The 26,173-nt window shown below is 47.8% G+C and overlaps 1 protein-coding gene and 1 long non-coding RNA gene across 2 annotated transcripts; both read right to left on the reverse strand.

The window, feature by feature from the left end:
• Positions 1-1,806: 1,806 nt before the first annotated feature.
• Positions 1,807-6,900, reverse strand: LOC123406942. The gene is made up of 6 exons (XM_045099960.1): positions 6,579-6,900; positions 5,214-5,459; positions 4,608-4,781; positions 4,393-4,499; positions 2,927-3,249; positions 1,807-2,627 (listed from the first exon to the last, which is right to left on the reverse strand). The coding sequence occupies exons 1-6, from the start codon at positions 6,744-6,746 to the stop codon at positions 2,056-2,058; spliced, it is 1,590 nt and encodes a 529-aa protein (XP_044955895.1). The 5' UTR covers positions 6,747-6,900; the 3' UTR covers positions 1,807-2,055.
• Positions 6,901-9,477: 2,577 nt separating this feature from the next.
• On the reverse strand, positions 9,478-9,998 carry LOC123411619. Its single transcript, XR_006613292.1, has 3 exons — positions 9,852-9,998; positions 9,661-9,710; positions 9,478-9,544 (listed from the first exon to the last, which is right to left on the reverse strand). It is a non-coding gene; the product is annotated as an uncharacterized LOC123411619 (long non-coding RNA).
• Between the last annotated feature and the right edge of the window lie 16,175 nt (positions 9,999-26,173).

Raw genomic sequence — 26,173 nt, forward strand, 5'->3', positions numbered from 1 at the left:
ACATCGATGGGGCTTTCTCTGAAGGTAATAAAACTGGGGGTGCAGGAATGATCCTTCGGGACGAGGAAGGCCAAGTCATCTTCTCGTCCTGCCGCTATCTCCGTACTTGCTCCTCGGCTCTCGAAGCGGAACTGGCGGCTTGTATGGAGGGGATCTCCATAGCGCGAGCCTGGAGTGTGTTGCCCATGATCGTTGAATTGGATTGCTCGTGCGCGGTCCAGATGATTGTCGAGGAAGGAATTGACAGATCACCGCATGCAACCTTGGTGATGCAGCTCAAACAAGCCCTTGGGGAGATAGGAGAACATGTGATATCGCAATGTGGTTAGGAGTAGGAATGTTCTAGCGGATGCCCTTGCTCGTCTTGGACGTATTAATCACCGTACGGCTGTATGGGTACACGGTATACCTGAGGAGGTTGACACCTTATGTAAGGAGGACTCGGTTGGTTAATCAATATATTTCTCATTCGCAAAAAAAAAAAATTAACCCACCTCTACCAGAACTGATATAGTTTTAATTGTGGTATAAGTGCTTGGGGCATCTTTAACGTGGAGCCCACAAATCGGCCGCAAACGTCTGGACTCAGTTGTCCCGACGCTGCAAGCCATCGAACAGGGTCTTGTATTTGTCCATGAACCAGTACGAATGTTTGTTTTCCATCGAAATCAACTAGGGGGGCTTTTGCACATCTTTAATTGTAGTACTTCGACATACATAGCTATCAAAAACCGAAGCGGAGCCCGTGCATTTTGAGCGATCCGCATTTTTCATGTTAGTTACTTGAATAATTTGATATGTGGGTGGACCGGTGTTAAGGTATTTTTTTACTTGAACAAACAACTTACTTATGATTACCCCCTCTCGCAAGCATCTGTAACTATGAAAGAAGAATTAAGAAAAATCTAACCATAGCATGAAACATGTGTATCCAAATCAACCTCTTACGAAGTAATGCATAAACTGGGGTTTAAGTTTCTATTATTCTAACAACACATCGTCTACTTATTACTTGACAATCTTTCATGCCAGAGTTCATGTCTACCCCACGATCTTGGATGGGCGCTGAACATTGGCCACCACCCCGGCTCGTGAGCAACCACATGTACTATCGGTGGTGCAACAGCAGTCGCAGGCGCCGCACGCCCACATGTGGCAGCCACCGCCATTTGTTGACCTCACCATGGACAACGAAGATGACAGGACAACCGCAATGACATGCATTGAACACAGCCAAGACGGTGGTTGCGGCTGATCTAGGGTTTCATTTTAGTTTTTTTATATTTTCTTAGTTTAAATTTAATGTACTATAACAAGTACGGCCGAATTTTTTTAACTTAATGTACTTCCTTTGTTCTTAATTATAAATCCTTTTTAGAGATTTCACTAGTCCGTAGCAAAATCACTGAAAAAACTTATATTTAAAAACAAAGGGAGTAATATATAAGTTTAAGGTTTAGTTAATTTTATGTTTTTTTGTTTATATTTAAGTTTAAAAAATGAACGCGGTTTAAAATGTGTTGGCCCATCGCCGCCACGCCCGCTCCTTCTCATCCTTCCGCACATCCATTAGGTCGATCCAGTTGATTTTGCTGCAGCTCGAGGTCCGTTTTGCCAAATGTACCATGACCGTCTCTCTTGTCTCTTGGCTGCATCCTGCCCCTCCCTTTTCAAACAAACAGCTCCTGGACCATCGGTGCACTGTGCACCAGCTTGCCCTCGGTGATCATGTAATGTAGTCTACTACGCCTATACATGACAAACTTTTATCTCATATCACTAATGGAAACCTTGCACTGCAGACACTTTCCACAACATTATTATAAACAATTTGGCGCTTGATCTTGCACAATGAAATCACAAGTCTCGAGTTAAAAGAACCAACGAACGATCTTCGACTACCCATCCGAATCATCACAGCTGAAGAAGGAACCTAAATGGGTCGCATTTACAGGGCGGGGAATCGGCTTTGCTGAATGAACAGGCGAGGGGGGGCTTACTTATTGCTCGGGTACAATTTTTACAGGCGACTTGCTTCATCTGGGACGCAGAGCTTCAGTTCTCGGAATCCTCTGGTATCTTGAACAGGAACTGCGGTATCGAGGCGATGCGGGGGAGGTTCATCAGCAGGTCTCCGAACGAGTCCTTTCGGGACATAGCTGGTGGCGGCTGATTAGCATCTGCGGTTTCCCTCGTTGATGCTGAACTGAATTCATCGTCTGATCCTTCCGAGTCCTCCCCGCCAATGCTGCCGCTGTTGTTTGGCTCGGGCTTCGGCTGGGCTGTCGGCGCTGCGTCTTTCTGAAGCAAGCAGCAAAGTGAGTCCACCCGTGCCATCAGCCGCTCGTCGGAGGCCGGCGCCTGTGGGCCCTGTGCGTCGCCAAGAAGGTACTGTGCAATCTCCTCTAGCGATTCTTTTGTAGGCACCACATTGTTGGCCATAGAAGGATTGCCTGAAGTGATCTGCTCGCTGATGCAATTTCCTAGGTGGCTGACCAAATCATCCACTGACATTGATGGTCTAAGCCCGGGCACTTTCAGTTGACTCCACCAGTTTGGGATATTGAATTCTTGAGCTACACCATTTACGTTTCTGCTGACTGGTTGTGCATTTACAGCACTAGCTCCTGGTAAATTGAACACATACAGGATTAGAAAGATTCACATAGTAGATGTTTTACCCTGCAACTAGCAAGTGAGCAACAATAGAAGTTGTGAACATGAACAGGTTAGCATACATGCTAAATCAGTAAGAGGTTGAGGTAATAACTAAAGCATGTGCTAATTGTGAGAAATTTTGAAGAACGATTCTACGGAAATGATTGACATATACTCCACATTAGAGTTATCGATGCTTCTGTTCTGTAAGCAGTACGTCAATTTAACACCAGGCGGTGCAGGAGGGAGGCCATTGGCATTCACGTACCTGGGTTCATTGGCTGAGCGACAAATTCTGGTTGCTTCCCAAAACAATCGTTTGTGTCATTCTTAGTAGACATAGATGAACCAGCACATGGTGACACAGACCCTGAAAACCCAGGCAGATCTTCACGTTCATCTTTTAAATTAGCAAAGTCATGGCACTTCAATTCCACCGGATCCTCAAATATAGAGCATCTGGGTTCAAAAACTGAAGAGTCCAAGATGACATCTGTCTGTTGACTCAACTGGTGTAGCCTCTGATCACACTGGACAAGCTTTTCAAAATTCTTGCCTAACAAGGTTGTAGGGCACTGCAAGAAATGATGCCTGAAAATTTTGAAAGAGTCATGGTATTAGATCAAGGCATCAAAAGACTAGGAAGGAGCTAAACAAGTAGTAATAATAGAAAGTACTTTGGTTATCTTTATTTCTACAAAAGAAGTTGGTGGCAGCAATTCATTCACCCCTCTTCCACATCAATGAATAAACTTCTTTAATAAAGACAGTAGGGAAAAACACCTCCCAACAAACAGACAAATCAACTTAAAACACAACTAATCTACTAACGAATTAGCTTACCAAACTTCCTCACAAATCTTTCATGACGCATGTCACAACAGAAGCATGATCTACAACGGCAGAGCACAGAGCATGGTGAAGCCGAGCATGACAACAGAGGCATGACACCGACCGGTCCGTAGCTCAGCCAAGCACGGCAGTGGAGACAAGGGCACAGAGCAGGCCAAGACCAATGACAATGGAGGCAGGAGAGCAACCAGTGCGTCTCAGCCAAGCGTGACAGTGGAGCCAAGGACATGAAGCAAGCCAAGCCCCCATGACAACGACTCGATGTGATGTGTCGTGTGATTATCCGTACTAATGTATTGGCACTTTGCTGATAAACACAAGTACTGTGGTATCTAGCTGTCTGATGTTTAAAGAGCTATCATGAAATTCGCGTTGGTTTTTATAGCTGTGTAGCCACAGGCTGTTAAACAGATTCTAACAACCTTCCAGAGATCTAAAAAGAAACTGAACAGCTCCTTCTGTCCCTCTAATGATAAATACGAAATTACTGAGGTGGCCTTGTATAAATATCAGGTCATCTGCTAGAAAAGTCCAGTCCTGATAAGCATAAAGCATGTCCTGCAAATGCAACGAGGCTTCCAGAAATCTAGACTGAAGTCAAAACTAACAAGTAATGTGAAAAAAATAGCGCGCTATATAAAATAGCGAGGAATTGAAAATATGCTATTAGCGTGCTATAGCGCGATATAGCGTGCGATTAGCGAGATATTGTACACTGATCAATTTATCGAAGCGATTCTCTACACGCTATAGCGTGCTATTTTCTTCAGTGAGTAATGAGCACTATGATACTGTAACATGCAGATTTCATCCCCCCAAAGAACACTTTGCATATGAAGTTTCACTCCCAGTATGTAGTGCAAACACTGAATAATCATTTACCTGTTCATACTTGCTTGGCCACCAGTGAAATCTGAAGTAGCCTGCCACAATGTATGCTTTCTTGGTTGAGGATCTGTCTCTTTGAAAAAGAGAGGTGGTCGGGCCAGCTGTACAAGCATAAAAAATGGAAACTCCTCAGAAAACGAGGTACTAAAATAATAAGAAAAAAACAAAAACAAGAATAATATGCGTATGCATCTTCTGGATAAACTTACCATCACATCCAAGGATCCTTGTCCACTTTCAGGCAAAGTTACCTTCAAAGCTGTTATATCTGACCACTGAATTTCTATCTTACTCTTGAGACCTCCTTCCAGAACTTCCCATACAAGTTTATGCTTCGCGAAGTAACATTTTGCCACCAAATCACCTTCATATCTCGATGTGTACTGCTCAGAGATAGAATAAAATTAAGACAGTTAAGGCCAAAGATTGTCCAGACAGGCTGTTATGTATGCAATAGTTAATATGTACTGCAGGAATCATCAACATGCAGGGGCAACTGACTGAGTGCTGGAGCAAAAACACTAGCAAATTGGACAGGAACACATCGACATTCCACTAAGACTCAGACACTACAAACAAGAACCAACATTGCAATTCTATGTGTACTAGCTTAAAATTTTAATATATAAATAGAATCTTCACAACAACAATTTACAAGATCATAGGTGCTTAATATACCAACTGTACCTCGACAAAGCATCGCCATCATCAAGGCTAAAGAAGACCAAATAAAAGACACCAAAGTACTAAAACACAGATTCTGGCAGAATTGTCATAAACAGTACTTATATTTCAGCCAACATAGATTTCCTTACCTCCCATGTACCTATTCTCAATACACTTGCAGGAAAGTTTGATGCTTTCAAGCGTTCACCAGCTGACGATGATGTACCAGATTTAAGGTCTTTCTTCTTGGAAGGCTCAGCATTGTCCGTAGAGGACTGTCCTGCATCGGAATTTGCTTGAGAAAGCCTCATCTGAATGAGATCCAGCAGAGATGGACTTTTTTTCAGCCTAAGACCCAATGGGCTAGGTTCATCAAGTACATTGTGATACATGTCCTGCAATTCATGTATGCAAACAAAATATGAATCCCAAATCTGTCGTTCCTAAAAATATACTGATTGATCATACTTTATTGACAAACTTTAAACAGTGAATTGCTGAGAATACAGATATCACAAAACACCTCAAAAGAGCTATAGTTTGTGCAGCAACAAGGAAGCATACATCCCAATAAACTTTGAGATAACATTTCTTCAATTATTACACTGACATCATCTACCTTGAACATTAGCAACTCCTGCTATATCCAACGTAAACTCTATGAAGGATTTTGTTTAGCACCTTGCGTGTTAACCAGATAATTGACCAACAACGGCATCTTCCGCTTCCAATGGGACGACAGGTATCACCTCTTTCTCTAAAAGCACATTTCTAATGGTTTCTGAAACATTCTCCAGTCTGCTAAGGAACCAAGCAGTTCTCCATCATTGGAACATTCATAAAAGCAAAGCTAATCAACCTACCACACCAAGTTGGCTCAACCCCATCATCCATCCACAGCAAACCTATAAAACGTAAACCTTGAGATTTCCCCGCCTCCCGGTCACACGGAATACCAGCCTCTGCATAGCATCTCGTGGAGCTACACGTCCCAGCCCGTTCATAAGCGCCACCTACACAAGCAGGCTGTGAACCTACCGAACCATAGGGACATCGACAGGATTTAACTTGAATCCCTCAGCCCCAATGATTTGAGGATGAATACTAACGTGAATGCCCATTGTTCTCTCTCTCTCTCTCACACACACACACACAAAAAGGAAAGGCTCTAATAACAGCAGCTCAGCCACTGCAATCCGCTAGTCCACGCAGACCACTGCCCACTGCAGCCACCTCTATCCCTGAATCAACAGCCATGGTCAAAAATCAAACGCGTAACGCCAAGCAAAAGGACTCGCGAGTCCCCAATAGCAGAGAAAAAGGGCAGGAGCTCGCATGAAAGCCCTCCGGCTCGACGCCGAAAACGAGCAACCGCCGCGACGCATCCGGCTCGACGCCGAAAACGAGCAACCGCCGCGACGCATCCGGCTCGACGCCGAAAACGAGCAACCGCCGCGACGCATCCGGCACGGCCGCGAACGGACGCACGACGAAACGGGAGAGCGCGGATCTACCTGGTGCGGGGGAGGCGAGGGCTGGGCGGGCCTGGCGCGCTTGCCGAGCGGGCCGTGCTCGTAGTCCCGGAGCTCGTCCGCCTCCATCTTGACGGCGGCGGCCGGCGCCATGGGCGGCTCGGCCGGCTCGGCGTGCTGGCGCTTCCCCATGGCCGGGAGCTGCACCATGGGGGTCGATCGGCGGAACCCCGGCCCGGCCACGGCTGCGCGCTGGTAGGGTCGGGTCGAATCGGATCGGCGGCCGGCGGCGCGGCGAATGATTCGAGAGAGGGGCGGCGCGAATGAGGAAGACGGTGGGGGAGGGGGGGGGGAGCTCTGGCTGGCCTTTGGGGGGAGAGAAGGGTCCAGAAATAGTCGCCGGGCTCGTGAGCAGGAGCGTGACGATGACGGGCGGGGCCCGCGCGTCGGCGGGGGCGGCGTGGATAAAGTGGCGGGGCCGCTGGCTGGACCTGGAGCACGGCTGTCAGGCGCGGCGGGTGGGCTGACGGGTGGAGCCTGTCGGGATGGCCTGCCCGCGTTCGGGCGCACGGTTACGGGCGGCGGGGCCGATGACGTGTGCGTGTGCGGTCGTCGCGTTCGCTGTTTGCATGTTTGCGCGCTGCCTCACGTGGGAAACGTTTCCCGCGCCGGCAAAACGACGGTGCTGCCGCTCTGTTTGCCGCTTGACATTTTCTTTTAACGCTATACTAGATCATCGATGGCGTGCGTTGCCGCGTCCATCCATTTTTTAGTATAATAATAGGAAATTTTATAAATATGTGGGTACATGAAATATGTATGTTCAATAAAAAAAAAATTGCTTGGAATTTATGGACAACAAACTGAATATTGTGAATTAGCAAAACAGAGCACATGTACTTAATTTAGCAGCATAATGTGTGCTGTGTGGTTTTAAGACCAGTTACTAAAACTTTATTTTAACCTGTCAGGAGTGTTACCTACCACATCATATTGGTGATATATAAAGCTGAATGGAAATACCAGGTGTGTTCTCTAAATTACATTTTAATGCATTCGTATGTGGCAGCTCCCCCAATTCACTCGTGCAGGCTTGAAGGTATTTTGTTTACACAGATCAATTGCTTTTTGTTTTATTATTTTTAAGTTTGAATCAGCCCATGCCTATCTTTCTAGGAATGTACAGGGTGAAGGTACAATGTTCTTTTTCTTATTACTAATTTGATGTCTGCATTTTGATTGCTTGTAGTGAGTGATGTTCACAATTGAAATTCTTCGTCAGATCTGCAATATAACCCCCCTCCTCCCCCAGTTCGCTCTTGCCGGTGTATCCGCGCGTCATAGTCGGAGTGGCTGTAGGGTAGAGCACAAGGGGACACTGGTGCAACAGGAGGCAATTCAAATATCCAACCATTTGAATCAAAAATGTATCAAACCCTTCAAACTATTTTGGTTTACTATTTCAGTTTACAGTTTGTGGCCGCTGAAACACGATCATAATTTATCAGAACATTCAAACTCTTTTGTTTTACAATTTCAATTTCAGTATTGTACAATATTTGGTTGTACCAAAGCAGATGGTTGGAAACATGAGCGGTGGATTTAAAGAATTGATGCAAGTGTACATATCATATACTACGAGTTAAAGGAAAGAAATAAGAAACGAACCATGTGTGTCATTCACTCATTCTGTCTCCTTCCATAAGGCCCTTGTTCCGGTTCCTTCCGTAAGGTCCAAATCCCCCTTGCTTCAGCAAGAAGGTCCGAAACCTATGTCTGATGATATTAGATAAGACATCTGCATAGTTTATGAGATAAGCTATGTCAAGGTGGATGTAGGGCAGCACATCTGCGAGTCATCGTAGGCACCACCCCTGGACGTCGAGGTTGGAGAACGGCTACCACACGAGGACAAAAATATTGGCAAATCACAAGCCTCTACTTGTTCCATCTGGACTCACCTTCTCATATTCCGGTCAACCTCTCAGCTTCGACCGACATAGAGCACCAGGGCAGGGAGGCGACATGGGGAGATATCAGCGTGGACACTGAAGAGAACAGGACGTCCCACCAATCACAGAGAACTGGCTAAACAACTAACTTCTCAATATATCCATATCAAGTATAGTATTCAGGAAAATAATAATAATCTGCTATCTACTGTGAGGACCAAGTAGCAACCTATCTAATCAGCCGAATGTGCATGCCAGCATGTGTTCAGATAAATTTACGATATTATACCTTGTGCTACATATTCTGTTTTTTGTATTATTTTTGCATAGGAATAACTAAGATTTTATTCAGTCTTTAAATTGACTTCCACAATCATATTTCCATTCTTTTATACACCAATCAAGAACAAAACATGTAAAAGCAACGTTGAGTTCAGATTCCTTTACGAACATTAAATCAACAAAAAGTAGATGTACCTTACCAAGTTGGCATCAGGAAGCTCCCTGACTGCTTCATCCACATTCCCTGTTGTAGCTTTGACCTGGTTAGATCTCATTCTACAAATAGTTAGCACACCTTAAGTATTACTCTTACAGGAAAGTATGTGTCTGCTAGGTTTTTAAGTAGCCCATATTGCAATGATTTGGGAACCTTCCAGCCTATTTTAGAATTTCTTACAAGGACTGTTAACTGCAGAAACAATACCACATCCCATGCTTCTTGGAAATACACAATTTATTGTGTGTTTTTTTTTTGGAAAGTTGCATTTAAACTACAAAACTAAAATAACGTATAAAAAGGCTATGGAGCTTACGCACCCAAATGATATCCAATTGACTAATTATAGGTCTCTAGATTAATTTTATCTTCGTTTCCCAACATATTTTTTTTCTGAATCAAAGTACTTTCACATCCTCAAAATGGAAATTACTCAAGCTGAGCCGGCCTACCAGTTTGGCACTTTGTATCTCACTGTTCTCCGAGAGTCGGTTCCTGAGGGGTTCAACATGATTGCTTCCATCAAGTTGCAGGCCGATAAAGTACTGAAGCTCCCCCTGTATCCACAGCACCATACAAATGCACAATTGTTACAGCACCATGTCGGCTCCATCCATGTAACTGTAACTGCAAGCTCCATAACAAGTTCAGCATTTCGATAACATTTCGCTACCTTCTGGTCCCACATAGGCTGCAGGTGAAACAAGTTCCAGAACTTCTTCCCTGGTCCATCACAAACAAAAGCAGATATGATAAGCAGATGTCCCACTACTGCATCCTAGAAACTGGATTGCCTAGAGGGAAGGGAGCAGAACTAAAATGGGAGCCGAGGAATCTGTCAGTAGACCATGCAAAATTAATTACCGCTCTTGGTGTAGTTGATTAGCTGGACGGTGACCTCCTTCTGCTCCCTGATGGCCTCCCTGATCTTGTCAACGGTGGTCTGGTCGGTCTCCGATCCCTGAAGAAATCTGCAAGCACCAGCAAAATCGCATCATATTATTTATACATCACCTAAGAAACTAACAAGAACTCATTGGGAAACTAAAGCAGAGGAAACATGGGGAAATCGAAGGGGGGGGGCTGGCGTTGCAAAAAAAAATCACCCATGGCCAAGGAGAAGCGGCGGTTGCAACGCCGACCACCCATGCGAGAGCGGGGATCCTCCTCCAGCATGGTGGTGGAGACCAGACCATCGTTGAATGCCTGAATGAGAAAAGGGACGGGGTTGGGAGAAGCCTCGGACCTGCGAACCGGCAGCGGCGGCAGCGAACCTAGGATTCGCCTAAGGTTGAGGACTTGAGGTCGTCAGGACTACTCGGGAGAGGAGGGAGCGCTCTGGATCCGCTCGCCGATCCCCTCAGATGCCTCGGGTGTAGCGCGTGGCCGTCGCCTCGTCGCCTCCGCTGGATCCCCTCGCCCCATCGCCTGGATCCGTTCCTCCTTTGTTTGCGTTTCACGCACCTGGAGCGACAATTTTGAGCGAAGTGCAGCGACTCGGTTAGATAGTTGGGTCGAGTACAAAGGCCCAGTTTATCAGAAGGCTCACTTTCGGCTTCCGGAGCAGCAGCCCAAAGGACATCTGGGCCAGTAGAGGCCCAGTTTATCAGAAGGCTCACTTTCGGCTTCCGGAGCAGCAGCCCAAAGGACATCTGGGCCAGTAATTTACATCAACGTTTCAGGTGGCTATATAGACCAAATCCGACGGCCAGAAACATTTGGATCAGAGAAATGAACGGCCAGAAATGCCTAATACGTGAGAGGGCAGGAAAGTGATGCAGTTTTACTGTCCTTAATACAAACGACGCATGTGCTTGTGCTACGTACGTACATACACTCAATCTTACCAACGCAGGTATGTAGTCACATGCTATTTTTACAAGCACGTTTGAGATATCGAGGTGGCACAGCATCTTGAAATCGATGTGGTCGTCAGAGACGTCTTCATAGTCGACGAAAACGTTTTCTATCACTGAACACGGGGCGTAAAGTTTTGGACTCGGGGTGGGACGTCACCTCACCAAATCACTTTCCAACGAGGACGCAACATCGTCTGACCAAATCACTTCCCAACAAGTATGTGGCCCCTTCGGCCTAGTACTTGATCCGGTGATATTGTCTCTATGAACCTCATCGAAAGCAAGTTGATATGCACTCTTGACTGTAAACAATCCATATTTCCCAGGTCCCCATGCTGGCGTGTCATCCTCCAGTCGTGGTGAAGCTCGAATTTTCATAATATTCCATGATCCAAAACTTTGCATGGAAGACCGCGACGAATGCCTTGCCAACTTGGCAAAAGAAGTACCAGACGGGGCTGGAGATAGTTGATATGTGCCTGATTTGTGCCATGGAGGCCGACGACAATTTCCACCCCTTGTGTCGTTGTACTTATTCTCGTGAGTTGTGGGCAACTATGTCGAATGTGTGGAACCACCTCATCTTGCCTCCATCGGGAACAGCGGGAAAGAATGGTTGCTACACTTGCTTGATCCGTTGCCGGAAATTGAATGTTGGATGGTTCTCACGACCTTTCGGGGAAGTTGGCACATTCACAATGAAGTAGTGCACCATAAACCTGCACCCCCCCCCATGGAAGCTTCTAAAAGGTTTTTCGTAAGCTACTTATGTTGGGAAACGTCGTATGGGAAACAAAAAACTTCCTACGCACACGCAGTACCAGTTCATGGTGATGATTATCTACGAGAGGGGAGAGTGAATCTACATATCCTTGTAGATCGCTAAGCGGAAGCGTATATAACGCGGTTGATGTAGTGGAACATCTTCGCGATCCAAATCGCAGCCCGTCCCGCGATCCCATCCCGATCTAGTGCCGAACGGACGGCACCTCCGCGTTCAGCACACGTACAACTCGATGGTGATCTCCGCCTTCTTGATCCAGCAAGAGAGACGGGGAAGTAGATGAGTTTTCCGACAGCATGACGGCGCGCCGGTGATGGTGGTGATCTATTCTTGCAGGGCTTCACCTAAGCACCGCAGAAATCCGATCTAGAGGAAGAACTACAAACTAGAGGAGAGGGTAGCACGTGGCTGTAATTGTGTGTCTCAAAAACCTCAATACCTCTATTATATATAGGAGGGAGGGAGGGGAGGAGGCAGCCTCAAACCCTCAAGGTTTTGCCGAAATTGGAGGTGGAGGAGTCCTACTCCAATCCTACTAGGAGTAGGATTCCTCCTTTCCACTTGGAAACCCTTTCCACCTTTGGGTTTTTGCCTCTCAAACCTCATGGACCTTAGTGGGAGCTATGTCAGCCCACTAGGGGCTGGTTTGTATCCTCCCACAGCCCATAAGGCCCCTCGGGGCGTGACACCCCTCCCGATAGTCCCCGGTACCCTCTCGGCACTCCCGGTACACTACCAATGAGCCCGAAACTTTTTCGGTGACCAAAACAGGACTTCCTATGTATCAATCTTTACATTCGGACCATTCCGAACCTCCTCGTGACGTCCGAGATCTCATCCGAGATTCTGAACAACTTTCGGTTACCAACACCTATAACTCAACTATACCGAAACGTCACCGAACCTTAAGTGTGCAGACCCTGCGGGTTCAAGAACTATGCAGACATGACCTGAGACATTCTCCGGTCAATAACCAATAGCGGGACCTGGATGTCCATATTGGCTCCTACATATTCTATGAAGATCTCTATCGATTGAACCTCTATGTCAAGGATTCAGTTAATCCTGTATGATGTTCACTTTGTCCTTCGGTATGTGATACGTCTCCAACGTATCTATAATTTTTGATCGTTCCATGCTATTATATTATCAACTTTGGATGTTTTATATGCATGAATATGCCATTTTATATCATTTTTGGGACTAACCTATTAACTCAGTGCCCAGTGCCAGTTTCTATTTTTTCTGAGTTCTTGACCTTTTTCAGAAAAGAATATCAAACGGACTCCAAATGGAATAAAACTTCCGCGATGATTTGTTTGGACCAAAAGAGACTCCCGAAGCTTTGGAAGAAGGCCAAAAGAGCCACGAGGGAGTCACAAGCCCAGGAGGCGCGCCCCCTAGGCCGCGCCTAGCAGGCTTGTGACCTCCTCGTGGGCCCAACCGACGTAATTCCACCGCCATAAATTCCTATATACACATAAACCCCCAAAAAGAAACCTAGATCGGGAGTTCCGCCGCCGCAAGCCTCTGTAGCCACCAAAAACCAACCGGGAGCCCGTTCCGGCACCCTGCCGGAGGGGGAACCCATCTCCAGTGGCCATCTTCATCATCCCGGCGATCTCCATGACGAGGAGGGAGTAGTCCACCCTCGGGGCTGAGGGTATGTACCAATAGCTATGTGTTTGATCTCTCTCTCTCTCTCTCTCTCTCGTGTTCTTGAGATGTCATGATCTCGATGTACCATGGGCTTTGCTACTATAGTTGGATCTTATGATGTTCTTCCCCCTCTCCCTTCTGGTAATGAATTGAGTTTCCCCTTCAAAGTTATCTTATCAGATTGAGTCTTTAAGAACACTTGATGTATGTCTTGCACGTGTCTATCTGTGGTGACAATGGGATATTCATGTGAGTACTTGATGTATGTTTTGGTGATCAACTTGTGGGTTTCGTGACATCGGGAACCTATGCATATGGGTTGGCACACGTTTTGACTCTCCAGTAGAAACTTTGGGGCACTCTTTGAAGTTCTATGTGTTAGTTGAATAGATGTTTCTGAGATTGTGTGATGCATATCGTATAATCATGTCCACGGATACTTGAGATGACAATGGAGTATCTAGGTGACATTAGGGTCTTGGTTGATGTGTGTCTTAAGGTGTTATTCTAGTACGAACTCTAGGATAGATTGAACGAAAAGAATAGCTTCGTGTTATTTTACTACGGACTCTTGAATAGATCGATCAGAAAGAATAACTGTGTGGTGGTTTCGTACCCGACAATAATCTCTTCGTTTGTTCTCCGCTATTAGTGACTTTGGAGTGACTCTTTGTTGCATGTTGAGGGCTAGTTATATGATCCAATTATGTTATCATTGTTGAGAGAACTTCACTAGTGAAAGTATGAACCCTAGGCCTTGTTTCCACGCATTGCAATACCGTTCGTGCTCACTTTTACTATTAGTTACCTTGCTGTTTTTGTAATTTCATATTACAAAAACCTATATCTACCATCCATATTGCACTTGTATCACCATCTCTTCGCCGAACTAGTGCACCTATACAACTTACCATTGTATTGGGTGTGTTGGGGACACAAGAGACTCTTTGTTATTTGGTTGCAGGGTTGCTTGAGACAGACCATCTTCATCCTACGCCTCCTGCGGATTGATAAACCTTAGGTCACCCACTTGAGGGAAAATTGCTACTGTCCAACAAACCTCTGCACTTGGAGGCCCAACAACGTCTACAAGGAGAAGGTTGTGTAGTAGACATCAAGCTCTTTTCTAGCGCTGTTGCCGGGGAGGTTAGCGCTTGAAGGTATATCTTTAGATCTTGCAATCAAATCTTTTAGTTTCTTGTTTTATCACTAGTTTAGTCTATAAAAGAAAACTACAAAAAAATGGAATTAAGGTTGCCTCATGTCGTGGTTTTGTCACGGCAGATGTCCTCGTTAAAGGACTTAAAGATGGAGACATCGCACCTTGGTGGCGACTCAAAGGGGTGAGCGAAAGCGAGACTCAGATTTACCCAGGTTCGGCCCCTCGTGAGGAGGTAAAAGCCTAGATCCTGCTTTGCGTGGATTAATGGTGGTTTCGATTACAAGGAGGGCGTAACTCGCCTGACCTAGCTCTCGATTCTCTCTAACTCACCTGACCTCTCTCCCGGACTCTGTCGGTGAATACTCACAACATATGCCATGGGTAGGCTAAAGTCGGTGAGAACCGAAGGGACAAAGGAGGGTGCTGGGAATGAGGTTGGTACAAGCATGGAATGCACGATGTACCCAGGTTCAGGGCTCTCCGTAGAGATAAGACCCCTAGTCCTGCCAGAGTGTTTGATGTGTATGACTGGATTACAATGTCTCTTCTGGAGCTGTGTTGGGAGGAGGAAGAGGGGAGCAGCCGGCTCATCTCTGCCTCTCTCTATGTGGTTGGTGGTGTGAAGTGTTGTTCGAACGTCCTCCTGCATGAAGGGTGACCGGGGGGTTTTATAGACGAACCCACCGACCTACAATATGGATAAAGGGTACAAGAGTGGGACCCGGCTGGCAGCCTCGCCGGCTGACCAGGGGCCCACGAGAGTCTTGTCTTGTCGCTTGAGGGGGCCGCCAGCTGCATGGTCTCGATTGGCTGTGGGACCCGCCGGCTGGCCAATGAAGCTCTCGTGTAAGGTTGACGCCGAGCACGCGCTGTACGTCGAGCGTCGTCCAGCGAGATTTGTCATGGGCAGGTAGTACGACCGCCTTCACTGTTCCCCACGCCGAGTGCAGTAATGGAGTGGGAGTGTGACGGTCCTACAATATGCTAGGTGATGGTTCAGAGCCGGCGTAGGTCAGCGGCGTGGCCGCCGACGCTCGTACCTGCCGGACACTCCGATCGAGTACCTTTGTTGGCGCGTAGCTACCTTTAGTCGTAAGGTCTCATCCTGACCTATGATCTGATGTGACTTGTGATCCCCGGCCGGCTAGCCTTCTTGGCTAGCCAGCTTGGGCACGTCCGCCTTGTTCCTAGCCGGTTGGCCTGACCAAGCCAGTCAAGAAGAGGTAACCATATCGACTCTAGCCGGTAGGGGTTGCCTAGCCGGCCAGAGAGATGGCCGCCTCGTCCTCCAGCAGGTAGGCACGGCCAAGCCGGCCAGAAGACTTGGTCCTTGGTAAACTTTGTTTGTTCATATCCTTTGGGCAGGAGATGAAGGAGCAGGCTTGATGAGCCTACCCCGGGGTTATCCCCCGATAGTAGTCCCCGAAGCTGGAGAGGCATGCCGTCTGCGGGCGGGCGGCCTCACCGGCTTGACGATTTGTCTTGGTATTTCTGCCGCCATTCGTGACGAGGAGCGCCGGCTCCGAAACCGGCTGGCTTCGAAGCGACACCTCGGCTTCGTCGTAGGTCGCCCAGAAGACGTCACGTGCCAGGCCCCACCTGATGTAATGATGGTGATTACTGGTGACGGGACCGGGCCTGGGCCCCGCCACGACGCCCCCTCGGCCTCCGGGCGAGAGATCCTCTGCGGATTTACTCCGCGACGGTTAGGCTTAGGGAAGCGTTACCGCCCGTAATACACGGGGTTAGTGGGGGTCCCGTGCGCATCGGATCCCCTCCCCATGACGCTTCGTGGGGGTTTAAATGGGATGCGGGGGTTCCGAGGAGGCCATTCGCCCCCCTTCTCGCCCTGCATCGACGCTCTCTTCCTCCCTGAGCCCAGAGAGAAAGAGCTCGCCCTCTTCGTCTTCCTCGCCTTCGTCGCCGCAGAGCCACCAGCCCCTTCGAGCTTTAGCCGCCTGCAGCCATGGCTGGCGGCTCCACCTCCAAAAAGTCCTCATCGCAGAAGGCCTCGTCGTAGGGAGCCTGGCTGGGCAGCGAGATCTGCGAAGGCCATATTGAGGCGCTCCGCCATCACCGGCTGGTGCCCCCAGCCTCCCAGGTGCTGGTGCGAATCCCCAACACCGAGACCGCTCCCACACCCGCCGCGGAAGAGGTCGTGGTCTTCAACGAGCACTTCTACCGGGGGCTTCGGGCTTCCGGCCAACGCCTTCTTCTCCGAGTGGCTTCACTTCTTTGGCCTGCAGCCACATCACCTGGCGCCGAACGCCATACTGCAGCTGTCGGCCTTTGTGATCCTGTGTGAGGGCTTTGTGGGGGATAGAGCCCCGCGTCGACCTCTGGCGCAGCTTGTTCTTCTTCAAGTAGCAATCCATCGCCATGGAGAAATCCGAGGTGGAGAAGCTCGTCGGACCGCGCCCGATGACGTTGTGCGGAGCCGCGCTGGTGCATCACCGCTCGAAGTCGGGCTTCCCCCAGATGCCGCTGCAGGAATCCATCACGCAGTGGCAGAGGGGCTTCTTCTACGTGAAGAACGCCGACCCCGTCCAGGACGCCCTCAACATGCCCCCGTTCAACATCGACCCGTCGACGAAGTTGAACTGGGCGACGAGGACCCCCAAGCCGATTCATGAGGTGGCGCTGATCTGTGCCCACCTCGAGATCCTGGAGAAGAGTGGCCTCCTCGGCCGGGACCTGCTCACCACCATGGTGACCCGCCGGATCCTGCCGCTGCATAGGCGGCCACATCTGGTCTGCCAGATGAGCGGCCGGCATGATCCCTGCACGCTGTCCACCAAGAGGTTCACCCACGGCGCGGTAGCGCAAAGGGTGAACCTGATCTCCACCGCCCGCATGGACGACAGCGAGAACTGGTCGTGGGGGATGACCCCCTTCAACAGGTCCCATCCGCCTCCAATGGTAAGTGGTTTCTTTGTTCTTCGTTGTTCGTCTTGCAACCGACCGTCTCGCTGAGCCGGCGGTCGAACCCTTTTTTGTAGATGTTCGAGAAGCTGCAGGGATCCCTCCGTCCGCCCGCTCCTGACGTGGATGTGTTCGACGCCTCGGAGATTGAGGACGAGGGCGTGATTGAGTCCCGCTCGGACTCCTCCGCAGGCTCAGAGAACACCCTGGAGTCGGAAGGGACAGAGCCGTCTGGTGAGTACCCGCGGCCCTCCGTCGCAGACTGGACGGATGATGACGAGACTCCCTCATTCTTCTCTGATGCAGCCTTCGAGGAGGACTCTGAGGGGGTGGAGGAGGTTACCAGCCCGCCACTGACGCGCGGTCGGCGTCAAAGGGCCGGGGCAACCGCCGCTGACGAGGCGGCCGGGAGGAAGGGCAAGGGTGCCACAACATCTAGGCCAGCTCCTAAGCGGTCGGCACCGGGCCCTCCAGCCGGAGCACGGGCAGGCGGCGCCAAGAAGCGCCGTGGCGCCGGCAGGAGGCAGGTGCCCATGGTCGCGGGGTAACATTCCCTCCCCCTTTTCTTCACTTATCTTGTGGGAAGCTTTGTTCCTTAAGAACTTCCCTCGACAGGGAGGCGGAGGACGTGGAGGAAGACACCGCCTCCGCAGCCGAGCGGGCTGGCTGGGCAGCAGCCGATGCTGCCCAGAGGGAGCTTGAGGAGTAGTCCAAACGCCGGTAGGACGCGACCGCGGGGAAGACGGCCGACGGCCAGTCTCGCCCCAGCCGGGCCGAGAAGCTGGCGGAGAAGCGTGCGAAGGCTAGACATGACCCCTCCGCGCATGCTCGTGCGGAGGAGCCAGCTAGCGAGGCGGCCCCAATGCACGCCCCAAGGGCTGAGGGGGCCAGCCCTCCGAGCCGGACGCTTACGCGCCGGTGGACTTGGACACGATCCCCGACTCCCCTCGGGCTAAGGCGGCGCCCGACGCGCAGGAACTGATCCTGGACGTGTTGGACGCGGCCCCTGATGTGCCAGGGGTGGCCATGGATGCGTCGGATGCGGCCCATCCACATCCCGTTGAGGAGGCGGCGCCGGCTGGGATAATGGCAGAGCCGGCCGCCGAGCCGGCACCTGGAGCCGGCGCCATCGTCGTCCCCCACCACAGTCCAGCTGCGCTGGGAGCTGGAGGCCGGGCCGGGAGCCGGCCCATGAAGTCGTGGCGGGCGGCCAACTCGGCACGCGCGCGACTGCCCGCCGGCACTGCGCCCAGCGATGTCCCGGAGCTGGTGTCGTTGTTTTCCAGTAGCCGGTCCAAGGTGGAGCAGTCGGCCCGCATGGTGTGCGATACGTCTCAAACGTATCTATAATTTTTGATGGTTTCATGATGTTATCTTGTCATCTTTGGATGATTTATGTACCTTTTATATCTTTATTGGGACTAACTTATTAATTCAGTGCCAAGTGCCAGTTCCTGTTTTTTTGTGTGTTTTTGGCTCTTTTCAGATCCGATTTTGGAACGGAGTCCAAACGGAATAAAATCCCCGAATTAAATTTTTCCCGAACTGAAGAAGATCAGGGGGCTTGTGGGCCAAGCCAGGAGGGCTACAGGGAGCCCACAAGGCCCCCATCCTCCACCAGGGGGCAGCGGTGGGTAGGCTTGTGGCCTCCCTGGCGCCCCCTGACCTAGATCCTTCGCCTATATATTCCCTAAAATACAGAAAAAAATCAAGGGATCCACGAAAATAATTTTCCGCCGCCGCAAGCTTCCGTTTCCGCGAGATCTCATCTGGAGACCCTTCCCGGTGCCCTGCCGGAGGGGACTTTGGAGTTGGAGGGCTTCTACATCAACATCATCGCCCCTCCAATGACTCGTGAGTAGTTCACTTTGGACCTACGGGTCCGTAGTTAGTAGCTAGATGGCTTCTTCTCTCTCTTGGATCTTCAATACAAAGTTCTCCATGATCTTCATGGAGATCTATCCGATGTAATCCTCTTTGGCGGTGTGTTTGTCGAGATCCGATGAATTGTGGATTTGTGATCAGATTATCTATGATATATATTTGAGTCTTTGTTGATTTCTTATATGCATGATTTGATATCCTTGTAAGTCTCTCCGAGTCTTGGGTTTTGTTTGGCCAACTAGATCTATGATTCTTGCAATGGGAGAAGTGCTTGGTTTTGGGTTCTTACCGTGTGGTGACCTTTCCCACTGACAGTAGGGGCAGCAAGGCACACATCGTGTAGTTGCCATCAAGGGTAACAAGGTGGGCTTTGTCGTAGATATGATATTGTCCATCTACATCATGTCATCTTGCTTAAGGCGATACTCTGTTCTTTTGGACTTAATACACTAGATGCATGCTCGATAGCGGTCGACGTGTGGAGTAATAGTTGTAGATGCAGAAAGTATCGGTCTACCTGTTTTGGACGTGATGCCTATAGATATAATCATTGCCATAGATGACGTCACGACTTTGCACGGTTCTATCAATTGCTCGACAGTAATTTGTTCACATACCGTCTACTTGCTTTCATGAGAGAAGCCACTAGTAAACACTACGACCCCCGGGTCTATTCACACCTATCGTTTCCACTTTCTCTTTTACTTTGCTTTGTTACTTTGTTGCTTTCAGTTTTCACTTGGCAAACAATCTATAAGGTATTGACAACCCCTTCATAGCATTGGGAGCAATCTTTTTGTGTTTGTGCAGGCACTTGAGATACTACTTCACTGGATCGATACCTTGGTTCTCAAACTGAGGGAAATACTTACCACCGCTGCGCTACATCACCCTTTCCGCTTTGAGTGAACACGAATGCAAGGCTCCAAGGCCACAGGGGAAATCCTTTGCATATTTTCCTAGGAAGTCCCTTAAGGCGTAGCCATAGCAAAAGGATTCCTAGTGCCGTCAACACACCTATTTCTGGCGCCGTTGGAAGGTCTTTTGTTGCAGTAACAGAAGTATTTCTGGCGCCGTTGCCGGGGAAGGAGAGATCTATCCAAGTAGGTCTCACAAACTCATCTCTTGCATTTACTTTTTTGCTAGTTGCCTCTCGTTTTCCTCTCCCCCACTTCACATTTGCCGTTTTCATTTGCCTTTCTCCTTTGCCGTTTTCATTTGCCTTTCTACTTTGCCGTTTTCTTTTGCCTTTCTCCTTTGCCGTTTTCTTTTGCCCGTTTCACTCTCTCTTCCTGCTCGTTTGTGTGTGAGATAGTCCATCAATGGCTAGACCCACCACTCCAAACGATACCCCTGAGAATGAAGTTCTCAATTTCAGGCAGAATGAGGAAGAAAATTTAAAGGACGCTTGGTACAGGATTTGCAATGCTCAAAGTAGATCTACTCGTAAGCAATCCACTACCGTCCTCCTTCGCAGTTTTTATGTTGGGATTTCTCCTTGGAATAGGTACATCCTTGATACCATTGTAGGCAGGAATTTTTTGGGGAGCCATACTGTTGACTCCTATGGAGCTATCATGAATTTGGTAGGCTCACCCCCGCTCATGGTTAATGGAACTACCTTGACCTTGGAACACGTGATGCAAAGGCTTGACGCTATTGAAAACAAAATTGCTACAGTTGAACTTATTGAGGGTTTGGATAGAAAGATCCACAATCCAATTACTCAGTACGGATCCAAAGTGGGAATTTTTTTGAAAAAATTAAGGGAGAAGGAACTTATAGTTAATGATTCTTCTAGAATTGGCAAACTAGAAGATGTCATGACCAACTTGGGTTCCACTTTTGCCGCTGTGCAAAATACTCCAAACCTCACTCTCAAAAAGACCATCAAGTCAGCTTTTGTTCCTAAAGCTAGTGGTGAGTCATCCAATAAATATGAAGATCTTAAGATGATAAATGATCACGCTACTTATGGTTTGAGTACCAAAGATGACTATACGTGATTCCATCACCTTTTGCCTAGCTAAGGGCGATAAACAAAAGCGCTTGTTGGGAGGCAACCCAACGAATCTATCCTTTTTCTTTCTGTTTTGTGTTTTCCACACTTTCATAATTCTGTTATGATTATGTTTTTGTGTTTGTGCCAAGCAAAACCGTTATGATTAGTCTTGGGGATGATCGTTTGGTCATGCTGGAAAAGACAGAAACTTTCTCCTCACGAAAAGAATTTTGATTTTTTTGTGTAAGAGCATTTGAGTTGATTCTTTTTGCTGTCGATTTCTACGCAAATTCTTCAGACTGTCGTAATTTTTCAGAATTTTTGAAGTACCAGAAGTATACAAACTGTACAGATTGCTACAGACTGGTCTGCTGTTAACACATTCTGTTTTTGTTGTGCTTGTTGCTTATTTTGATGAAACTATGGATAGTATCCGGGGGTATTAGCCATGGAAGATTGAAAATACAGTAACCCAACATCAGAATAAGTAGAATTTAAGTTTGCTACAGTACCTAAGGAAGTGGTGGTTTGCTTTCTCATACTAATGTTATCACAAGTTTCTGTTTAAGTTTTGTGTTGTGAAGTTTCCAAGTTTTGGGTGGAGTTCTTATGGACAAAGAGATAAAGAGTGGCAAGAGCTGAAGCTTGGGGATGCCCAAGGCACCCCAAGAGATTCAAGGATGCCGTAAAAGCCTAAGCTTGGGATGCCCCGGGAAGGCATCCCCTCTCTCGTCTTCAATCCATCGTAACGTTACTTGGGGCTATATTTTTATTCACCACATGTTATGTGTTTTTGCATGGAGCGTCTTGTATCATAGGAGTCTTTTATTTTTGTTGTGTCACAATCATCCTTGCTTCACACCAAGAGAGAGAGACATGCACTCACCGTGATTTTGTCGAGCTTCACTTATATCTTTTGGTAGACAATTCAGCTCACATGTGCTTCACTTATATCTTTTGAGCTAGATACATTTGCTCTATGTGCTTCACTTATATCTTTTAGAGCACAGCGATGCGTGGCTTGGTAGTTGATCTATGCTTTGAAAGTAGTCTCAAAAGGGGTAGTTATCCAAAGGGATACGAAAACTTCCACCTTCATGTGCATTGAATAGTTAGAGAAGTTTGATTCATATCAATTAGTTTTGAGTTGTGGTTTTGGTAATATTGAAGTCATGCTAGTAAGGTGTTGTGGATCTAAAAATACTTGTGTTGAAGTTAGTTATTCCCGTAGCATGCACGTATGGTGAACCGCTATGTGATGAAGTCTGAGCATGATTAGTCTTTTGATTGTCATCCTTTGTGTGGCGGTCGGGATCGCGCGATGGTTTATACCTACCAACCCTTCCCCTAGGAGTATGCGTTGAATGCTTTGTTTCGATTACTAATAAAACTTTTGCAACAAGTATATAAGTTCTTCATGACTAATGTTGAGTCCATGGTTTAGATGCACTTTCACCTTCCACCATCACTATCTTCTTAGTGCCGTGCAACTTTCGCCAGTGCACAGAACCCACCATTAGTCTCCCTCAAAACAGCCACCATACCTACCCACTATGGCTTTTTCAAAGTCATTCTGAGATATATTGCCATGCAACTACAACCATGACATGTGCCACCACTTCTACATTGCCATTTCATGATCGTAAGATAGCTAGCATGATGTTCCCATTAATGTCTATGCCATGCTAGATCATTGTCACGGTACACTACCGAAGGAATTCCATATAGAGTCATCGTTGCTCTAAGTTTTGAGTTGAAAGTGTGATGATCATCATTGATGGAGCATTTTCCCATGTGAGGAAATAAAAGAGGCCAAATATTCCCACGAAAAAAAGAGGCCAAAGAGCCCAAAAAAGAGAGAAAAAGAGAGAAGGGACAATGCTACCACTTTTCCACACTTGTGCATATTAAGCACCATGATCTTCATGATTGAGAGTCTCTTGTTTTGTCACCACCATATAGCTAGTGGGAAATTTTCATTATATAACTTGGCTTGTATATTCCAATGATAGGCTTCCTCAAAATTGCCTTAGGTCTTCGTGAGCAAGCAAGTTGGATGCACACCCACTAGTTTTCTTTAAGAGCTTTCACATACTCGTAGCTCTAGTGCATCATTTGTATGTCAATCCCTACTCATTCACATTAATATCTATTGATGAGCATCTCCACAGCTCATTGATATGCCTAGTTAATGTGACTATATTCTCCTTTTTTATCTTGCAACCTCCACCACATTCCACACCATCTATAGTGCTATAACCATGGCTCACGCTCATGTATTACATGAGAGTTGAAAAGGTTTGAGAAAGTAAAGGTGTGAAACAATTACTTGGCCAATACCGGGGTTGTGCATGATTTAAATTCGTTGTGCAATGATGATAGAGCATAGCCAGACTATATGCTTTTGTAGGGATAACTTTCTTTTGGCCTTGTTATATTGAAAGTTCATGATTACTTTGCTAGTTTGCTTGAATTATTATTGTTTCCACGTCAATAGCAAACTATTGTTTTGAATCTAATGGATCTGAACATTCACGCCACATAAGAGGAAATACAAAGGACACCTATGCTAGGTAGCATGAAAGCATCAAAAAGTCATTCTTATCACTTGCCTACTCGAGGACGAGCAGGATTTAAGCTTGGGGATGCTTGATACGTCTCAAACGTATCTATAATTTTTGATGGTTTCACGCTGTTATCTTGTCTTCTTTGGTTGTTTTATGTACCTTTTATATCTTTTCTGGGACTAACTTATTAATTCAGTGCCAAGTGCCAGTTCCTGTTTTTTCCGTGTTTTTGGCTCTTTTCAGATCTGATTTTGGAACGGAGTCCAAACGGAATAAAATCCCCGAATTAAATTTTTCCCGAACAAAAGCTCAGGGGGCTTGTGGGCCAAGCCAGGAGGGCTACAGGGAGCCCACAAGCCCCCCATCCGCCACCAAGGGGGCGGTGGGCAAGCTTGTGGCCTTCCTGGCGCCCCCTGACCTAGATCCTTCACCTATATATTCCCTAAAATACAGAAAAAAAAATCAAGGGATCCACGAAAATACTTTTCCGCCGCCGCAAGCTTCCGTTTCCGCGAGATCTCATCTCGAGACCCTTCTCGGTGCCCTGCCGGAGGGGACTTTGGAGTTGGAGGGCTCCTACATCAACATCATCGCCCCTCCAATGACTCGTGAGTAGTTCACTTCAGACCTACGGGTCCGTAGTTAGTAGCTAGATGGCTTCTTCTCTCTCTTGGATCTTCAATACAAAGTTCTCCATGATATTCATGGAGCTCTATCCGATGTAATCCTTTTTGGCGGTGTGTTTGTCGAGATCCGATGAATTGTGGATTTGTGATCAGATTATCTATGATATATATTGAAGTCTTTGCTGATTTCTTATATGCATGATTTGATATCCTTGTAAGTCTCTCCCAGTCTTGGGTTTTGTTTGGCCAACTAGATCTATGATTCTTGCAATGGGAGAAGTGCTTGGTTTTGGGTTCTTACCATGTGGTGACCTTTCCTAGTGATAGTAGGGGCAGCAAGGCACACATCGTGTAGTTGCCATCAAGGGTAACAAGGCGGGCTTTGTCGTAGATATGAGATTGTCCATCTACAACATGTCATCTTGCTTAAGGCGTTACTCTGTTCTTTTGGACTTAATACACTAGATGCATGTTGGATAGCGGTCGACGTGTGGAGTAATAGTAGTAGATGCGGAAAGTATCGGTCTACTTGTTTTGGACGTGATGACTATAGATATAATCATTGCCATAGATGACGTCACGACTTTGCGCGGTTCTATCAATTGCTCGACAGTAATTTGTTCACCCACCGTCTACTTGCTTTCATGAGAGAAGCCACTAGTAAACACTACGACCCCCGGGTCTATTCACACCTATCATTTCCATTTTCGCTTTTACTTTGCTTTGTTACTTTGTTGCTTTCAGTTCTCACTTGGCGAACAATCTATAAGGGATTGACAACCCCTTCATAGCGTTGGGAGCAAGCTTTTTGTGTTTGTGCAGGCACTTGAGATACTCCTTCACTGGATCGATACCTTGGTTCTCAAACTGAGGGTAATACTTACCACCGCTGTGCTACATCACCCTTTCTGCTTCGAGCGAACACCACCGCAAGGCTCCAAGGCCACGGGGCAAATCCTTTGCATATTTGCCTAGGAAGTCCCTTAAGGCATAGCCGTAGCAGAAGGATTCCTGGTGCCGTCAACACACCTATTTCTGGCGCCCTTGGAAGGTCTTTTGTTGCACTAGCAGTGTGCGGCGACTTGGAGTGCCTGGAGGCCCGCACCAGGGTAAGTGCCTCATCTTGGGTTTGAATTTTTTCCTTTTGCTTCAGTGGGGGCGCGCTAGCGCACCCACTGGGTGTAGCCCCCGAGAATCGGGCCAGCCGATCATCGGCTGGGCCGAATCTCTTTGAGCCTCTTTTCTTGTTTTTCTTCTTTAGTGGGGGTGCGCCAGCGCACCCACTGGGTGTAGCCTCCGAGAATCGGGCTGGTTATGTCTTAACCAGGACGAATCTTATTCCTGCTTCTTCTTTGCTTTTTGGCAGGAGCTTTATGATGCTCAGGCGCAGGCTTATAATGAGCTGCGGACTCAGCACCAAGCAGTTGATGGCCAGATCGTCGAGCTCAAAGTTCGGCTGGGCGAGGTCGCCATGGAGCGGGATGCTCTGCGAGGCGCTGGCGACCGGCTCGAGGAGCAGCTCACTCTTCTCTAGACGGAGAAGAAGGATCTCGAGGCGGCCAGCCGGGTCGAGCTGGAGCAGCTGCGCAGCACGCTGCAGGAGAAGGAAGCCTCCTATTCTGCCGACATGGATCGCCTTGCGTCGGTTCATCTCAAGGAGATGGAGCTCAAGGAAGCCGCCTTGAGGGAGAAGGAGGGGGTCCTTGTCCAGATGCAGTCGC

Source organism: Hordeum vulgare, chromosome 7H (genome assembly GCF_904849725.1).
Source record: "Hordeum vulgare subsp. vulgare chromosome 7H, MorexV3_pseudomolecules_assembly, whole genome shotgun sequence".
Lineage (NCBI taxonomy): Eukaryota > Viridiplantae > Streptophyta > Magnoliopsida > Poales > Poaceae > Hordeum > Hordeum vulgare.

What these genes read in the sequence shown, in the direction of transcription:
- LOC123406942 (XM_045099960.1), bottom strand. Translation starts at nt 6,746, where the DNA reads ATGGTGCAGCTCCCGGCCATGGGGAAGCGCCAGCACGCCGAGCCGGCC. An exon ending in CCTCGCCTCCCCCGCACCAG is followed by an intron (nt 5,460 to 6,578) that starts GTAGATCCGCGC and finishes CATGAATTGCAG; the next exon opens with GACATGTATCACAATGTACT. An exon ending in CGCTCAGCCAATGAACCCAG is followed by an intron (nt 2,628 to 2,926) that starts GTACGTGAATGC and finishes TCAATTTACCAG; the next exon opens with GAGCTAGTGCTGTAAATGCA.